Raw genomic sequence first — 19,793 nt, 5'->3', positions numbered from 1 at the left:
GAGTTGTTTAAGAAAGCAGACTAAGCAAGCCACGGGAGGTCAAGCCAGTAAGGAGCATTCCCCCATTGTCCCTGTGTCGGTTCTGCCTGTAGCTCTTACCCTGGTTTCACTCCGTGATGGAATGGAATGTGGAAGCTGAAATAAACCCTTTCCTCCCCAGGTTGTTTTTGGTTAGTGTTTTATTAGCAGCCGCAGAAAAGCAACTAAACAGAGAGGTCAGTTGATTGGTTGGTCACTTTTTAAAAAAAATTTGTTTCATATAATAGATTTTGATCATATTCTTTCTCCTCCAAGATCCTACCTACCTTCCTATCTACCCAACTTCATATTCTCTCTCTGTTTCTCTCTCTGTGTTTCTTTTTCTCTCACACACACACATAAACACACACACAAATAAAATCAAAAAACACTTTTTTAATAAGACAAAAATAAAATGAGGCAAAAAAGTACACAAAAAAATACGGGTTCCACTTTGTATTGGTTAACTATTCATTAGCATGGGAGTGTGCTTGATAGATTCTCTTCCCATCCAGTATCAATTAAAAATAGATTCTTGATTAAGGATGAGACTTTATGTCCACTTCCCCTTCTCAGTGCTGGGGTTTTGTCTGGTTGGAACCAGTGTAGGCCTTGTGTGCTGTCATGGTCCCTGTGTGTTCGTATGTGTAACAGTCCTGCTGAGTCTAGAAGAGGCTGTTTTCCTTAGAGTCATCCATCACCTGGCTTTTATAATCTTCCTGCCTCCTCTTCCACTTAGATCCTGAGTCCTGTGGGGAGGAGTTTGATGAAGACATTTAGGACCGAGTGCTCCAAAGTCTCCCACTCCCTACACATTGGCCAGTGGATCTCTTTGTTAATTCCATCTGCTGCAAGAAGCAGCTTCTCTGAGAAGGCTTGAGTGGTGCTCTGACCTATTGTGTCTTACTGCTATATTCCTTTAGCAGAGTAATAGTATTAGGTTTTCCCCTAGGCCCATCATCTAGTTCAGGTTCTTAGCCACTTTTAGAAGTATCAGGAACGGGTTCCATCTCATGAAGTGGACCCTAAACCTAATCAGAAAGTAACATTTATGCCACTATTGCACTTGTGTATCTTGCAGTCAAGTCTCTGTTGTAGGTCACAGGGTTTGTAGCTGGATGATACTGGAACTACTTTTCTCCTTCCTCCAGTGTACAAAGTACCTTCTGGCATCAGGAATGCTGGTAACAAGGGGTGAGACTTCCAGTCGTCACCAACTCAGTTTCTCTGTGTTTGATGACGTAAAGAAGCTGTTTTCAGTAAAAGGGCCTGCTGTCAGGTTATAGAGGTAACCAATAGCCTTGACAGTAGCCTACAGTATTTGGATGGGGAGTCTGTGGGACCCCTTTGGCCAGCAACTCAACAAAATAGAACTGTTCCTGGCCCTGGAGGTTTTAACTGGTACCATAAGATGTCTAGTCGGGGCATTGTCTCCCCCTTTATACAATGACTCCATTTTAAGCCTGGCAGTGGTGGCACACGCCTTTAATCCCAGCATTCGGGAGGCAGAGGCAGGTAAACTCTGTGAGTTCGAGGCCAGTCTAGTCTACGGAGCAAGTTCCAGGACAGGCTCCAAAGCTACACAGAGAAACCCTGTCTCGAAAAACCAAAGAACAACAACAACAAAAAAAAACCACCCAACCAAACAAAACAACAACCCCCCCCCAAAAAAAAACAAAAAAGATTGTCACACACATATCCAAAGCTTAAAAGCTAACATCCACATGTATGACAAAACATGCGATATTTGTCTTTTTTGGTCTGGGTTTTTTCACTCAGGATGATTGTTTCTGTCTTTCTGCAAATTTCATAATTTCATTTATCTTAACAACTAAATAATATTCCAATATGTAAATGTGTCACTGTAGTTGCTTGTTTTACTCTTTACTCTTTGTGGGGACCAACCACCCAGCTCCCAAATAAACACACGGAGGCGTATTCTTAGTTCTGAATGCCAGGCGTTAGTGTGACTTGTTTCTTGCCAGCTTAACTTAAATTATCCTACTGCCTTTTGCCTCTGGGCTTTTATCTTTCTCCGTTTCTGTATACCTTTCTTTCCTTCTTACTCTGTGACTGGCTGGGTGGCTGAGTAGCTTCCCCTGGTGTCCTCTCCTTGTTCTGTCTCTTGTTGCTCCTCTTCTTTCACGTCTCTCCGCCTATTTATCCTCTCTGCTTGTCAGCCCTGCCTATCCTCACTCCTGCCTCGCTATTGGCCATTCTGCTCTTTATTAAACCATCAGGTGTTGTAGACAGGCACAGTAACACAGCTTCACAGAGTTAAACAATGGAGCGTTACCAAAAGTAACATACCGAACATTCCACATTTTCAGTATCCACATATCAGTTGATGGAGATCTAGGCTGCTTCCAATTTCTAGCTGTTATGAATAGAGCAGCAGTGAATATGAATGAGTCAGTATCTCTATAGTAGGGTATAGATTCTTTTGGTTATATGCCCAAAAGTAGTATAGCTGGATCTTGTGGTATATCAATTTTCAACTTTTTGAGGAACCTCCACACTGATTTCCATAGGGACTGTACCAGTTTGCACTCCCATCAGCAATAAATAAGTGTTCCGCTTTCCTCATATCCCCCTAGCATGTGCTGTCATGTGTTTTATTGTTCAAGGCCATTGTGATAGGATGCAGTGTGTTGTTTCAGTTCTTTTTTCAATAGTCTGTTGCCAATTGCTAATGTCCTCATATGTGGTCAGTTTTGGAAAAGGTTCCATGGGTCACTGAGAAGAAAGTATATTCTTTATTGTTTGGTGAAATACTCTGTAGACATCTGATAGGTCTGCTAGATTTATGACATTATTTGACTTCAGCATTCCTCTGTTCTGTTTTAGTCTAGATGGCCTGTCTGTGGGTGACAGTGGAGAATTGAAGTCACCCACTACCCACGTGTGAGTCAGTGTGTGATTTTAGCTATAGTTGTGTTTCTGTTATGAACTTGGGTGCCCTTGTGGTTAGTCCTTAAGTGTTTAGAATTAAAGTCTCTTCTTGGTGGATTTTTACTTTGTGAGTATGTAGTTTTCTTTCCTGTCTCTTCTAATCAGTTTTGGTTTGAAGTCTATTGTGTCAGCTATTAAAATAGCTACATGTACTTGCTTCTTGGGTCCATTTGCTTAGAATACCTTTTCCATCATTTTCCCCTCAGGTGACGGCTGTCCTTGATGACCAGGTATGTTTCTTGGGTACAGCAGAAGGATAGATCCTGTTTTCTAATCAAAACTGTTAGTCTGTGTCTTTTTGCTGGGTAGTTGAGACCGTTAATGTTAGTAGTTACCAATGAGCAGTATTTATTGATTTCTGTTATTTTATTCCTATATGGTGGCCCCTTCCCCCCTTTTTAAACCAACCATACTGGGAGGGTTTGTTCCTTGTGTCTTCTTGAATGTAGCTAATCTAGATTGGTAGGTTGAAATTGCCAAATTTGGTTTCATTATGGAATGTTTTTCGTTCTCTATTGAATCACAATGTCAATCAATAGTTTCATTGGGTTCAGTGATCTGGGCTATTATCTGTGGTCCCTTGGAGTTTGTGGAACATCTGTCCAGGCCCTTCTGGCTTCCAGAGTCTCCATTGCAGTGGTTCTCAACCACTCATGCTATGACCCTTTAATACAGTTCCTCATGTTGTGACCCCCACCCATAAAATTATTATTACCATTGCTATATCATAACTGTAATTTTAATGCTGTTATGAATTATAATGTAAATGTCTGTGTTTTCTGATGGTCTGAGGCTAACCCCCCCCCCCCCGGAAAGGGCCAGTTGACCCCAATGGGGTTACGACCCACAGGTTGAGAACCTTGGCTCCATTGGCCAGTTGGGTATTATTTGAATGAGTCTGGCTTTATATGTTACTTTATCATTTTCCCCTTAAACAGCTTTTCCTTTGTTCTGTGTGTTTAGTGTTTTGGTTAGTATTGGTTAGTATGTGTCATAGGCAGGGGTTTCTTTTCTGGTCCTGTCTGTTTGGTGTTCTGTATGCTTCTTGTATTAGATTGGAGAAATTTTCTTCTATTATTATTTTTTTTTGTTAAAAATAAATATTTCCTAAGCTTTTGACCTGGGTTTCTCCTTCTTCCTCTATTCCTATTATTTGTAGCTTTGATCCTTTCATGGTGTCCCAGGTTTTCTGGCTATTTTGTGACTGAATATTTTTTAGGCTTGAAATTCTCCTTGAGTGAGGTGTTCAGTTCTTCTACCTTGTCTCCAGCACCTGGCATCTCTCTTGCATTCCTTTCACTGTGTTGGCGAGGCTTGCCTCTGAGGTTTTGTGTGGCATGCTGAGCCTTTCATTTCCAGTTTCATCTCGGCTTGGATTTTCTTTAGCGATTTTATTGTTTTGTTAAATTCTACTTTCATGTCTTGAAATGTTTTTATTATTTCGTTCAGTTGTTTTTGTTTTCAGTCTTCATTAAAGAAGGTATTTATTCATATTCTCTTTAAGGTCCTTGAATATATTCATAAAGGCTGTTTTGACGTCCTTGTCTTGTGTTTCTGTGTCTTTTCACTGCCTATCACAGTAGGGTTGCTGGGTTCTGGAAGAGGTGTGGTCTCAGTTCTTCATATTGGTGACATGTGTGCTGATGTCTAAGCATCTGGAGTTATGATGTTTGAAGTGTTTCTTGGTGTGACAGCCAGTCTTATTTTTGTTGGGTGGGAGTTCTAGTCTTTGGTTGCTGTTGCCCACTCTGGGTCCCAGCCAAGTGTAGCAGCTGTGGAGTCCCTGGGTCCCACCCAAGTGTGGCGGCTATGGGGTCCCTGGTAGAGAGCAGGTCGTTGAGAGGAATCACAATGGAATGGAGATGCGCTAAAAGGGAAAGCTGCGAGGAGCAGCAAGAAAGAACTAGAGGATCCCTGGGTTTGCACCAACAGCCCACATCCTAGGAGGATGGAGGTAGGCTGGGAGGAGGGGCAGCAGGCAGGCTGAGGCCAGTCTAAGGGTTGAATATTGAGACACTGAAATGGAAGAGAGGAAAGAGGATAAAGGATCCTACCAGAGTCCCAGGCTAGTGTAGCAGCTGTGATAGAGGTTCTGAGCCTTGGTAGAACCACAAAGGAATGGAGATGGGCAAAATTTGGAAAGACTGAAAGGGACCCCCAGGAATAACTAAGGGACCCTGAGTCGGAACCAGGAGCAGCTATGTGCTTTTCTGAGACAGGGTCTCACTCTGTAGCCTCCTTCCTCCGCTTCTCCATGGCTGGGATTGCAGGTGTGAGCCAGCATATGTCACTCCCTGTAACTGACATTAACCAATTTTACTTCATTTCATTGCTGAGACTTGAACCTGTGGCCTTGCACTTGATAGGTAAGTATGCCAGTGATCCGCACTCACGGATCCACCCAGTTGGCATCTCTTTTGCTTCACCCTCCAAGTGCATGGGATGTACTATATGAATGTGCCATTTTGCCCTGCTAGAACTTGAACTGCTCACCTGCAAATGCTCTGTAAATTGTTGTGTGTAGTTCAGGCAGTGCCTGTGCCCACAGAGTGGAACAGTATTGATTATAAAATAGCCTCAGAGAAGAGACAGAGCGAAGACCACTGACTCACAGCAGATCGCTGCTGTTCTCTAGATTTCTGAAGCACAGTCGAGCACCTCCATACTAAACCTAGGGCATCGGAAGCTCCTGCCAAGGGGTGTCAGAGCTCCTGTGCTGTGTTTTCAGCAACACTTTGGAAGCAGGCTCACTCCACAGGAAGGCTGATGATGTAATCAGAGTGTACTGTGTACAGCATCCTGGATCTGCCATATATTGGTGCATAAGTCATGGAAACAGGTGTGATGAAGTCTGGCCACTGCCCTAGTCCTTCAGAGCTGGTCAGTAGTACTGTCAGTGGCACTTGGTTTACCGTGTATGGAGTGGTCTAGCATTGGTTGGCTCAGCCCCCTTCTACTGCCTTCCTGAAGCTACACCCTCACCCCTGTCTTCTTCAACCTACTTGTCACTTCCTACGTTAATGGTTGGTGCTTCCTTTGATAGTTTCTTCTGAATTATAGATGCTGTTATATTCTATTAGATATAAATTTACTCAAGCCCTTCTATTGTGTAACATTCAGAAAATGTCTGGGTTTATCTTATTTCAGAACCAAGAAAGCCCCAATAAAATAACTTCTGGCCAACAGACTCAACCAGAAAAACATACCAATGGTTTTATTTTTTTCATTATGTCCTCTAAAGAATGTAAGTGCCAGACATTATGTATATAACCCCAGCACTTAAGTGGCTAAGGCACTTCTGTCTTATTGCAGATTCAAGACCAGTCTAGACTACAAACTGAAATTATTTCTCAAAAATATATGGATAGGGTTGGTTAGATGACTCAAGTGGGTAAAGGTACTTTCCTTGTAGACCTGGTGGTTCAATACTCTGAACCCACATAAGGGTGAACGGAAAGAACCAGCTTCACACAGTGTCCTTTGACCTCTTCATGTGTGCCATGGTGCACATACCCACACAATAAGAGTAAATTCTTTGTTTAAAACGTGGTTAGATACATGTACATTTAAAAAATACCACAGAGATAATATATTTTAATGCCATGATTATTTAGTGGGAACATCATTAAACATTAACAATAGTCTGCATGCATGATGTTCTCTGTGTGTATGTGTGTGTAAACATGTTTGTGAATGTAAAAGTGTGTAAGGGTGTGCATGGCAGGGGCCTTGTCAGAGGTCAAGGCCAAGTGTCTTCCTTCATCACGGCTCCACCTTACTTTTTGAGGCAGACAGGGTTTTCACTGAACCAGCTAAGGTGGCTGGCTGACAAGCCTAGGGATGCGCTGTGCCCATTGGTCCAGTGCTGGCATTACAAGCCCATGCCCCTAAACCTGGGTTTACATGGGTGCTGGGGAATAAACTCGAGTCTTCATGCTTTTGTGGCAAGCATTTTACCAACTGGGCATCTCTCTAGGCCACAGATGGTATTGTTTGGGGGGTGGAGTTTGACACAGGGTCTCTCTTACACAGAGATCCGCCTGCCTCTCCTTCCGGTGTACCGGGATTAAAGGTGTGGACCACTGTGCCCAGTTCCCAGATGCTACTCTTTTTATTGTTTTTATTGAGCTATACATATTTCTCCACTCTCTTCCTTTCCACCTCCTCTACCCTCTCTCATGTCCCCCACACTCCCAACATACTCGAGCTCTTGTCTCCTTCCTATGTAGATCCATATATGTCTCTCTTAGGGTCCTCTGTTGTCTAGGTTCTCTGGGATTGTGAATTGTAGGCTGGTTTTTCTTTGCTGTATGTCTAAAAGCCACTTGTGAGTGAGTACATATTATATTTGTCTTTTGGGGTCTGGGTTACCTCACTTAGTATAGTTTTTTTCTAGATCTATCCACTTACCTGCAAATTTCAAGATGTCATTATTCTTTATAGTTGTGTAATATTACATTGTGTAACCTACCACATTTTTTTATTCGTTCTTCGGTTGAGGGGCACCAGATGTCATTCTTAATATGAGGTTGGGACTGTACATTATGGACAGTAACATTAGAAAAGCTGGTGTCATTTGCCTGCAGCTCTGATTGGAGTCACAGTTTGCTTGCCCAGTACTCTTGAGGCCTTGAGCTTCTGAGTGGACTGATGCTGGGCATACACCAATAGAACACTTGGAACATCACCTCCCACAGGGTACTCAGCCTGTAGAGAAGAGTTTAGCTTAGGAAGTGAAACTTGGCATCTGGAGAGCTGGCTCGCATTTAAAAGCAAAGACTGCTCTTGCAGAGAACCCGACTTTGATTCCCAGCACTCATGGCAGGTGGCTCCCACCTACCTATAACTCCTCAACCTCATCAGGCACCTGAGCGCAGTGCGCACACACATAAGCATAATTAGAAATAAAATAATTCTTCTTAAAAGAAATTGAAACTAACGTTTGCTAGCCACCTCCTGTTGGAAGTGTTGCCACAGAGCCCTGGAGTAGGAAGAGTCCGACAGTCGTCACGGGCTGTCTTCTAGTGTATGTCTCTCGAGTAGTGTGGTGCAACATTAATGATAATGAATTTGGATTATGAAATTGGTGATATTCATACATATTTCACACTAATGTGAGATTTCCATTAAAATAATAAATACCCTGTATACTGACTTTTCCAAGCATTAATGTTATTATTGGATCTTAGCAAATGGTCTGACTCTATGTTTTTAGAGTTGAATGTGTAGGGGAGAGTTACAAACGTAGCAAAGGTGATGAGAACAGTCGCAATAATTCTTTGAACAATCTAGGGTGCTTAGTAATTCACTGGCCTGAAGTCACCCAGTAGCAAGGACAGAACTTGGATTTCAAGTGCAGAGCTGACTCACCTTGCGTGGGCTGGTAATTCCTTCAGCATCTTTTTCAGGTTCTACCAGGCAGTCCTTGCCTTGGGAGTAGCTGCCCGCATGTTCCACTGTATTTTTCCCCTCATTCCTTTGTAATTTCTGGTAATTGAGTTCCCTCATCAGAAATACGTTATGCTGGGAAAGATGCTGTTGAGCTCTCCGAGACCAGTCTGCACAGTGGTCTGCCAGCTAGAAAGGATATACCTCTCTCGCCTTACCTACAGGGAAATGACCTTACAGTAAAATTGGATATGCCGAGTGTGAATGCAGGACGTGGTTCCTGAAGCATGCTCGCTGGTGGGAACCTCCTTTTCTTGAACAGCGTTTACCTAGGAGTAAGTAAAGACACGTGTCCTGACACCAGATCTAGAGTTGGGAACACTGGGCTTATGACATAGTTTCAGTAATAAAGGAGAATGGGAGCCTAGCACAATAGCTAAGTAAATAGACTCCTTCCTTTTTGCTTATTTGGTTATGCACCCAGCATAGCCTCAGAAATAGCTGAGAGCTTTAAGGAAGGAAAGAAATGAAAGAGAGCACCTGCGTTCTCAAGGAAGGCTGAGGCCTCACTTTGGTTACGGGTGCTGGGTTTTTTAAGAGGGTGTGTCTTTATTTAATGTGTGGGCATGTTGGCCTTGGGAAGACATTGAGCTTCAAAAGGCAAAATGTTTTGTAACCCAGAAATGTAATTGTGAGTAGAATTATTATATCTGATGATGAAATGAGACCTGACTAGTGTGCACACAGCACATGTGGGGTTGTACTCACTGGGCCTGCATCTGTTGAGAGTTCAGGGGCCCCACATGAGCACAGCCGTGACTCCACGAGACGCAGCCCGTGTGAGCAGGGGTGGGTGGATGCTCATGCAGCTTGGGGAGCAGGCAGCTCTCCAGTTCAAAGGAAGAGAGGAACTTGACTTGCTGGCAGCTTACTGCTGGTGGCGGTCTGATTTCCTTAGGAGCTGATGGTAGATAGTGGGGATCCACCTTCAGCTAAAGGTGTGGGTTAGCCACCGCCTTCCATCAAGGAGGAACTTCAAAGTGGGGAAGGTGAGCCACACAGTTGCCCCAGGCTTGGGAGAGACAGACTTGGAATGGGAATTCCAATCTCATAAAAGTCACTAAACAGCTCTCAGGCGTCAGGCAGCCTTTGTAGCTATAGTTCCCAATTGGTCTGAACTGAGTTTGGCACATATAATTATTTTGGCATAAAAAGTAGCCATTAACTATTACAGAGGACTTTTAGAATTAGTCATGGTATTGCGGATGGATGTTCAGACCTCCTCAGAGTTCCTGCGTCTTTGTAAGGTAATCTGCTTTTCTGTAATGTTGGGTTAGCATTTCATTGGATGAACCACGTGCTGCATTGGAGCGAGCCCTTTTGATCTCTCCTGTTTCGGCTGTGGTCAAGTATACATAATATAAGATCAACTGTGTGTATTTGTAGGGTGGGGTGCACACGCGCAGTGGCCGGAGGCCAATAGTAGGTGTCTTCATCACTCACTAGTCAGCTCTCTCTCTCTCTCTTTTTTTTTTTTTTTTTTTTTTTTTTTTTTTTGAGGCAGGGTCTCTCACTAAACCTGAAACTCAGCAATTCAGCAAATCTGACTGGCCAGTGAGCTCCGGGAACCCACCTGTCTCCGCTCCAAGTTTCTAGGCGGATGCTGAGGACATGAGCTTGTATCCTCATGCTTGCAACTACCCGAGTATCTTCCCAGCCCCAAACCCACCATTTTAACCATTTCAGCTTACTGTTCAAAAGTGTTTACAAAATTGTGTGGTTGTCCCCAGTGTCCTTTTCTAGAATTTTCCCATCACCCCAGTGATGTGTTCTTAAGAAATCTTTTATTATAGCTTTATCAGGTCATCAATTGGGGTGACTTTAGTAACATCTTTTTGTTTGTTTATTAAGTAGTTAGCTATCTGATTTTTTTTTTTTTTTTGAGAATCAGAAAAAGGTAAAATAAGCCATGATTCATGAGCTGGATAATTAGCTTGTGATTATACGTTCTGTGGTAACAACCTAAACACTTAATCATAGAGCAGTATCCTGAAACCCAGCTTGTGCAAAAATAATGGGTAGCCTCATCCGTCAACTCTTGAACTGGGAAGTAGGTTTTCAAGCCCCGGAGGCTGAGGGTTACTGTTAGTTAGTAGTCTTTTTCTGCATTAAACACAACCTTATTTAACGGTGTGACAGTCTAGCAAAACAGGTGACCTTAAGCCAGTTTCCTAAACCTCGCGACTACTAAACTCTGGCGTTTTTGCTTTTCCTTGGGTTGCTTCTGGCAGGATGGAGGCTTACCTACATTAGGTGTCTGGTCCACAGGCCCTTATCTAGTTGCTCAACCAAGGCTAACTAACCACTTACCAGTACTCACTGTATTGTCAGAGTACATTGCTTTGTTTGGAGACCTCCAAAGTGTATTTAGAAAAGGAAGAATGCAATTTTTTTTCTCTCTGCTCCTCTTTCGTGTGTTTCAAAAGAAAATGCCCACATAGAAGAAAGTTAGACTGGCATCTTAAGTCACAAAATGCCATGGGAAGCTGGGTAATGTCCCATTCAGCCCCACACCCAAGCCTGCCCAGCACCTCTGTAGTTACCTGGTAGTTCCTGTGTTGACTTTCTGAACTGACCTGCTGACCTGACAATCATTTCTTTTTGGAGCTTGCTGCTTCCGCTAGTTCACCAGATTCCCCCGAAGTAAGTGGCAGCTCGATTAGGACTGCTCTGCCAGAATTTAATCAGCTGAGGTAGAAAGTGCTTCTTCTGCCCACCCGGTGGGCTGTTTGAACTGCAGTCTTGCTCTCTGGACACTGCCTCTCCTGATTGGTATCAGGCCATCAGAACTCCAGGATCTTCTGTCTCCAGGGAGTGCACATCCACCCCACAAACTACTCCTGCACCCACAAAGCCCACAAACAGAAAATGTCCTTGCCTGACTTGATAAGCGAAGAACCAATTCTAGGAAGACCCATGGTCTGTGGAGATCACCCCACCCCATGTCCCCCTGGACAAAGCTTGACAATCGTCTGCCGCCACTCTCTGGCGCTCTCTTCCCTACCTTGACCAGAAGAGCCCTGTGTCCATATGGGGATAGGGAGCAGATTAGCCTTCAGAACTCGCTCACCTGTCACTGAACCTTCTTCCTAGCAGAAAGGCAGCATCGTTTGGATGAAAATTGTCCTCTGCATGTAGAACACACTCAACAGTCAGCCCTGAAACTCCCCCGTCTCCTAGATCTTGTCAGCTCTTGTAACCAGCCTGTAAACTGGCAATCTTTGTGACAGAGACAACTCTGACTTCTAAAGAAAAATAGGTGTTTGGGGAACCCTGCAGAAGAAGCTGTAGAAGTGGAGAAGTGAACGCTCTTGGCACCCTCAGGGCCTGGAGCTTGCTGTTTTGGCAGAGAGCCCAGTTCCGGAGGCACTGGCCCCTATGCAGCAGCCATCCACTTTACTGAGCATCACTTGTGAATACTCATGGCACTCCTCCCTCAGGCCCCCAGTGTCTCTGCTCACCAGTGGGGCCTTTCCATGGGGTGGCAACTCCCTTCAGCTCCTGCTGGACTGAGGTTTGCTTATAGTTCTCACGCACAGAACAAGCAGGTGGACACAGGAACAAACCATGCAAGAAATGTTTCTGGACTTCCATGCTTGAGTCACCCAGCCATTGCCCTCCAGCCTGCTCTTGTTCATTGTTCTCTCCTGCTTCTTCTTTTCTAAATAAGAACGCTGTTCCAGCCTTACAGGGAGCCGCAGTGTCTTCACAGCCTCTGGCTTCCCCAGTGCCCTCTGATCTGCCCTTCCCAACCCCTGCACAGATTTTTAGGTATTTTCATGGAAATCTGTTTGACCATTTTAGGTTTATTTTCAACTACCTTGTCCTTGCTCTGAGAACTTGGCATTTGATGTTCCAAACAATTCTGTTTTTTTTTTTTATTGGTTATGATTGTTTCCTATTGTTGTTGGGAAGCTCTTCCATGGTTTAAATAGATGCACATCTTTCGTGCCTAGTAATTTTCAACAATAGCCGCCAGCTGAGGACAGCTGTGTCTTATTCCAGGCTCATGTTCTCTTCTGGTCTCTTGGGCTGGCCATTCTATACTGGAGCAAGATGCAGGGTCTGGGGTCCCAGGATCAAGCATTTGTGTTTCTTGAGCCAGGCATATAGCTTATGGTAGACCTCTTGTCTAGTAGGTGAGGGCCCTGGATTCAGCTCATCCAGAACTACAAAAACAAAAGTAATGATAAGTCACATTTCTCACAGCGTCCCAGAGTGACACCAGTAAGAACGTTCTCAACATTTAAACCTCACGAATCCTGTAAGACAGAGTCTCAGGATTTTATAAATAATATCCTCCTAATAGAAGGTGATTTCTTTGTTAGTCTTTAGTTCACGTTGGGTTCTTTGGCATAAATATCAGAAGTGAATGAACAAGTGGGTGGAAAACCCCTTACACAGGTTCTCTTTAGAGGTTCTTCACTGATCCTCCTTTGTCTTTCATTAAACTTGTACGAAACACAAACACATTTAATTTATTCTTTGTTTGGTGTTGAACAATCTATGAACTAGATTCAAAGGGGAGAAGTAACTCTTTAACTTCTCTTTCAAGGCTTAACTGAATTCTAATGTGTTTAATTGCCGGTAATCCCCTGCATTCTCTAACCCGTACACACACCATTTCACCCCAGGCACTTAGTGAAGGAGCCAGAGCAAAGTTCTGCCTCTGCAGGGCTGGCTGGTTCAGAAGCCACACATGCCAGGCAGCTGCTGTCAACCACGTTTGCAAATAGAAGCATTAGCTGTGTACTCAGAAGGGCATTCACGGGCCTGAAGAGTACAGACCTCTGTGTGGCTGTTTTAAATGTCTGGCTAGATTGTGTATGTACAGTCACAGCATGCGCTTTGCTTGGACAAGTGTTGTATACCTCATTGGTGAGGGATAGATGCATGTTTAAGTAACATTCCCCCAAGCACAGAAGGCTTCTGCTGCAAGGACTTGTCACAGATACGTGAGGACATCCAGAAAATACCCAGAGGCTCAGAACAATTAGATGCTTTTTTTCCCTATCTACAAGACAGTCCCAGCCACAAACAAGCAGTCAACATGTGCCCTGATGGGACAAGGCCTTGCATCATGGGCTGTCCTTCCTAGTCCCCCAAGTGTTCCATTGTGGCCATTACCAGCTTGCTGCTCTGCCAGCCAGCACAAACCAGTTTTTTCTGTCTGGTCTCCTTTGAGGTAGTCACAGTTGGTTGCTCATATTGTGCTTCTAGAGCAGCAGTGTGGCTGCCCACACCTAATGGGTGTTCTGGCTGGGACAATGCTTTGCTGTGTGTAGGGTCATGTGCAACATCAAGAAGTCACAAGTGTTCAGGGTTTCTCCACACGTTTAACACATCAAGGATGCTGATCATTAATCGTGGCATTTTTAGGAGGGATATTGTCTCACAGAATATGGGTTCTGGATTCAAGTAAACCAACAGGAACCATGAGAACTGGGTGGCCTCTCCACTGCTTGAGAGACCTGTCTCTGGTTTATGGTCAGCCTTGAAACCATATACACACAAACAGACTCAGCAGGTTCCATTAACATATGTTTGTGCATACAGACACACATGTATGTGTATAACAAATAAAGAAAAAGAGGCTAAAAACTTGAGAGTGGAGAGTACCTGGGAGGGGTCAGAGGGCTGGTAACTGGGAGGAGCTGGAGGGAGGAAGAGGGGTTTCTATTTCAATTTAAAACATTCAAAGTAACATAGCCAGGCGGTGGTGGCACATGTCTCTGGGAAGCAGAGGCGGGCAGATCTGTGTGAATTCGAGGTCAGCCTGATGTACAGAGCTAGTACCAGGACAGGCTCCAAAGCTACACAGAGAAACCCTATCTCAAAAAACAAAAACAAAATCAAAACAAAAAACCAACAGCAATGACAAAAAAAAATGCACTGAAAAGAAAAAAAAAGAGCCAGGATATTAGTGCTTTTAACATCATGCCTGGCACTCAGTGCCCACTCCATTTTGAATGGCTCTTCCCTACCAAGCCCATTCTACTTCTGCATCTGCCCCTGTGAGCCATCTCTGCCTCCACTCTTTTCAACCCAGGGTAGCAGGCACTAGAGAGTGGCACAAGGTGCGTTGTGGAAACCTGCCTGCTGCAGCAGTCAGTTCTGGAATTGACTTGATATCATAATTCATTTCGTTAAACCCAGAATAATTGCCCTGTGTTCCAAGGTTGTTAAACAGGTACTAGAATAGACCAGCAAGGATGCAAGTGTTCTGGCTTATACTGTCATTTGTTGGCCTATTTACCTCTCAGGGAAAATGAGAAAAATAAGTTGGAACATTCTTACTTAATGGTCATTGGATGTTGCTTGACCCTCAAAGATGGTCAGGTACATGAGACTCAATATCGTAGTTTCTTTTGTGGGCTGGGATGGGTGCACAGTGTGTGTCTGAATGCAGCTTTGACCTTATTTTCTTGCCATTATTATTTTTCTCTTCAGTTCTGACACAGTCGGTCCTTACTTCTTGCATCCATACCCCCTGTGGTACTTTCCCTAGAGAGCTGTGCTGTCGACTCCTCGATCCAGGGCCTCCTAAGAAACTGCAGACCTACGGTCACCCTTTCCAAATTAAGACTTAAAGACAAAGGGAACATTTTTGACAATTGTTTTTGGCAGACACAAGTGTTCCTACAGGTTTTTAGGTAGATAGGTAGATACTGCTTTGGTTTGCGTCCTGTTCTGTGAGGGAAAACCAACCAAAAACCAGGTAGGGAAGAGAGTTTGCTTTTCCTTCAGTTTGCAGTTTTTCATGGAGGGAAGTTAGGGCAGGAGCCCAGACCCGGAGGCAGGAAGTGCAGCAGAGACCATGGAGGAAGGGAGCTTACTGACCCGCTCCTCTGCTTCACGTTCATCTGGCTTTCTGATAACTCCCCGGGGTGGCACTGTTCACAGTGGGCTGGGCCCTCCCACAAATCCCACATCTGTCATTAATCAAGAAAATGCCCCACAGACTCAACTACAGGCCAGTCTGATGGTGGAATTCATCTCAGGTGAGGGTCCCTCTTCCCAGGTGACACTAGCTTGTATTGAATTAAACAAAAAACTAACCAGGACATATATCTAAGAGCCAACTTTCGTTTTTCTTATTTGTGAAACTGTCTCAAGCATTGGGTTTGTCTTTAATTCTCTGTGTAGAATCGGTTCATGTTGATACTTGCAAAGCCCTTCTGTGTTGGATTTGATCCTTTGATTGGAGCTGCTGTGTGCCCAGAAGCTCCTTCCTGATCCTTCAAGTCCCAAGTTCTTCCTACACTTTCATCTTCAACAGTCGCATTTCAAACGAAGTCATCAGACCTCACAAACTATTCTGAGGAAAACCCGAGCTGTTTGTATTTCTCTCCTGTTGCCACAGTCACCTTTGAAGCGCAGGAATGGTGCAGGATGGGCAGGGCAGTGAGCTGGCACGGGACGGGCACTGAGTATCTCTGTTCCGAGGATGAGACCAGATCACCTTGATGCTGGCAGGTTGTTGGGTTGAACTGGTCCACTTCAAAGACAAAGGTTGGTCATCCTTAGCTGTGTAGGTTGGCTCTGAATAATGGTTTTATCCCCTGACAGTTACAGTCATTTAATTTTAAATGAGCAGTTACGTAATTATAGAAATATTCAGATATTAAAAGAAAATGTATAACTGATTGAAAGCCATGTTTAAAGATTTCCCTACAAATGGGCTCTGCATCAAGAAAACTGGCACCCAGGGAAGGTGTGTGCACTGCTGCCCAGTCAGGTGGACTCTGCTCATAGCACTGCCGGCATCGGAAGGTGCAAAGTGAGCAACCAGAGTGTCTGCTTTCATCCTACGAAGAATATGATGCTTCGACTTTCAGTTGTACAAACAAAGGCATCACAGTGCAATTTTCTGTCCATGTTTCCTCACGATGGAGCTATTTAAATCTGAATTTGAAAGAGAAGAAGAACAATCTGTAGCTCAAATGAAAATACTGTTATCATTCTCAGCCAGCCCTGCCTAGTTAGTGGATCCTGCATGTTGGGAGCTGGTTTTCCTTCCCTGTGTCTCACCCTGCGTACAGTGCATGGGGAAGGGACATTAGTGGTCCTCATTTGTGTTTTAATAAATAGAGCTTGCCTGAAGATCAGAGAGCAAAGCAGCCATACTAGTCAGCTTTACAGACCAGGGAGTGGTGGCACACACCTTTAATCCCAGGATTCGGAGACAGAGGCAGAGGCCAACCTGGGCTATACAAGATTGAATCCCAGCACTTGGGATCACACACTTTTAATCCCAGCACTAGGGAGGTGGAGACAGGAGTGATGTGGCTATAAAGGGGAAGAGACAGGAAGTCAGTGGTGTGTGGAGTCTTAGGATTCGAGGAGACAGGATCTTGCCCCTTTGGTCTGAAGATTTGGTAGAGGTAAAAGGTCTCTCTGGTAGTTGGTTGTTTTGCTTTTCTGATCTTCAGGTTGAACCCCAGTATTTGTCTCTGGGTTTTTATTATTCATGCTGTAAATGGGTGCATTCCTGACTGTAGACCTGAAACACCCCTGCCATCCCAGGCTTTCTCACTGCTCACTGCAGCCTCGACATCACCTGACTGTTCTCTGCTACTCTCATTGGCCTGTGGTTGTTCATTCAGGCTTGTCCTTCCTGCCCAGTTGATTTCCTCTTCTGGTCCTCTGCTGCTCTGGTTCAAAGCCTCGGGTTGTCCCCATGCCCTCTTCCAGCCTCATCCTGCATCCCAGACAAGTTGGGAGACAGCAGACACTTTTGTAGGTTCCCACAATTGTACCTCTCTCCTAAAAGGCACAAGTTTGGAACTAAGTGTACTTTTTTATTGGTAATTTTTCAGTTATTTCTGTTTAGTTTTTGAGATTATAATATAATTACATCATTTCTCCCTTCCCTTTCCTCTCTCCAAACCCTCCCTTTTACCCCTCCTTGCTGTTTCCAGTTCATGGCCTCTTATTTTCATTGTTGTTATATACATATGTGCATATGTATATACATATATATTTCTAAATATAACCTGTTCAATCTGTATAATGTTACTTTCATGTACGTTTTCAAGGTTGAATTTGGTATTTAATAATGATAAAAAAATTTTAGGCATCACCATTGTTCTATTCAATAGATTTACCTAATGCACACGAGTGTCATTGAATTATTATCCAGGTAGAGAACAAAACCATCTCTCTAGAATATTCCCTCATGTCCTATCCCTATTGCTTAGCAACTGACCCACTCAGTTTTGACCAGGCCCATTTTGAACTTCACATAACAGAGTCTATCAGCTGTCTTCTGGGTGAGGTGGGTTCTTGAGACCTTCAGAATTCTGCAGATCTGAGGCGTCTTCCCTTCTGGGGCTGGGGAATGTGGAGGAACTCAGATTCAAGATTTTTGCAGAAGAACTGACGCCTCGTTGGGTTTGGAGTGCGCAGGATGTGCGTGGAACCCCACCAATAATCAGATGACTGAAACCCTAGCTTGCCCTGGTCAGCAGTTCTCAACAATTCAGTCTGGTAACATCACTCCCGGTGGACAGTAATAGCTACAGAAGCAGAATTGCTTGGGAAATGCATTTGGGCCTAAGTCTCTTAGCCAGATGTTGTGTAAAAAATAAAATGCTTTGATGTCGGGAACAGCTTCAGGTCACACGCTACCTGTGACTTGTGTAATGACCTCTCATGTGGGGTTAGAAGCCACAGTTCTGCCTCTGGTGTCTCTGGAGCTAACTGACCCTCCTGTTGCTTGGCCGCAGGCATGCTGCAGAAGTGTCCCTCCATTGATGACTTGGTGGGCGCCCTCGTTTCTGACTTGAATCTGGACTTTGAAACTTTCTTCATGGATTCTAAATAGCAGACGCATGGCTCGTCACCAGATCCCGATCATACAGCTACAACAGCTCCATCCAACTTCAGTTCACTGAGGAAATATTTCCTGACAAGCCTTAAACTGACGGAACTTGGAATAAATGTGTTTGAATTACGCTGTGTCTCACCTGCTTGGCAGTGTCTTAAGCATTTTTTTAGTCTATTTGTGAACCACAGAAGTTTCTGATTATAGAGTACCAGTGTTCCCAGCGTGGTGCTGTGTCCAGACTGCTGCCTTGTGCTGTCTAATTGAATGCATTAGAAACACCGCAAAAAACTAAATTGTTGCAAGTTAGGACAATTTGAAGAGTTCTCAAAAAGATCACACCTGTTTTTTAAAAAAAAGACTGCCATTTCTTAAGACCTCTGTCCTAGTGTCTTGGATAGTCAGTTGCAGCAACCAAGAAGCCAGACAAAATATTGCCACTGACATGCGTCTTCCAGGGTGTTTAGGCTCTACCGATGGGCTCAGAACTGGGAGGATGTGGACTCAAGCTTTGCTGTCTTGACTGAAGGTCAGGCAGTGAGCACATAAGGAGCCGGGTTTGAGCCTCATCTGTCATGCCTCAAAACCCACAGTTTATGCTGGTGTCTACTGAGCCACTGTGTATTGCGAATACTGGGAGAGAAATCATTTCGTGGATGTGAGGTGTTTTCCCACCGTTAAAGCCAAGCAGCTAACTGTAGCCCTTTCGCTCTAAAATGGCATCTGGTAGTACGTACCTCTTCCTGCTTCCGCATGGCCAGTGGCAACAGAAAGGACACGTTCACTGCACTCAGACTCTAGAAGCTTCCTACACGCTCATCAGATAGAACGGTATCCTTAGTGACCTGCTGACCTGGGCCCCTGCAAGAAGGTGCTGACCTTCTCACCTGCCCACATGTGCGAACACATGCAGTTCTGGGTCAATGAGAAGGAAGTGGTTGGCGCTCGGAGGCCAGCTTCCTAGGCGCAGTGTTGTCTAGTCTGAGGCTCTACATGCCAACCCTAGGAGGCCACCTGGCAGGAGCCTGGAAGCTGGAGGATGGATTGGGTGGTGGTAGTGGTAACAGAATGGGCTCCAGTGCCAATGCCTGGGGGTGGAGCCAAATCTCACCCCGTTTATTCTCCTTATCTGATCTGATCCTTGCAGACTTGCACTCACAGATGCCGGCTCTGTTCTGGGAAATATCCTGGGAGGCATCAAGCTGTTGTCAGCTGCAGGGCCATCTGATGATGCAACAGGCTCTATGGTGTCCCTGGGGTGCCAAGTCCCTGTGTCTTCACCAGTGTTCCTTTCGCCAGATATGTGGGCTAGTCAGGGGAGCTGAAGCAGATTGGGGAAAGCAAGGATAGCCCCCTTTAAAGAGCTGCTTCTGGTTCCTGGAGGACTTTGCAACTGTTACAACTGCTTACTAACCATATGAAGAAAGAGCCTGCCCAAGTGAGGAGACTGGAAGGCCAGCCAGAGGGAAGGGAAGGGAAGGGGAGGGGAGGGGAGGGGAGGGGAGGGGAAGGGAAGGGAAGGGAAGGGAAGGGAAGGGAAGGGAAGGGA

At 44.7% G+C, this 19,793-nt stretch overlaps 1 protein-coding gene across 3 annotated transcripts in view; it reads left to right on the top strand.

Moving 5' to 3' along the window:
* Positions 1-18,374, top strand: part of Mipep (mitochondrial intermediate peptidase) — a 128,420-nt gene extending 110,046 nt beyond the window's left edge. For 2 of the 3 annotated variants that reach the window (XM_050152218.1, XM_050152216.1), the window contains one exon: positions 18,147-18,374. In XM_050152218.1, coding sequence (XP_050008175.1) covers positions 18,147-18,244 — 98 coding nt within the window. In that variant the 3' untranslated portion in view covers positions 18,245-18,374. Of the gene's footprint in view, positions 1-3,176; positions 3,201-18,146 lie in introns of all 3 variants that reach the window. The other variant, XM_050152217.1, reaches the window with a different exon arrangement.
* The last annotated feature ends 1,419 nt before the right edge of the window (positions 18,375-19,793 follow it).

This window comes from Alexandromys fortis, unplaced genomic scaffold (assembly GCF_014885135.2).
Source record: "Alexandromys fortis isolate MF-2015 unplaced genomic scaffold, M_Fortis_MF-2015_v1.1 scaffold_75, whole genome shotgun sequence".
NCBI lineage: Eukaryota > Metazoa > Chordata > Mammalia > Rodentia > Cricetidae > Alexandromys > Alexandromys fortis.
The sequence above is the reverse complement of the archived record's forward strand: the minus strand, read 5'-3'. Positions and strand labels throughout refer to the sequence as shown.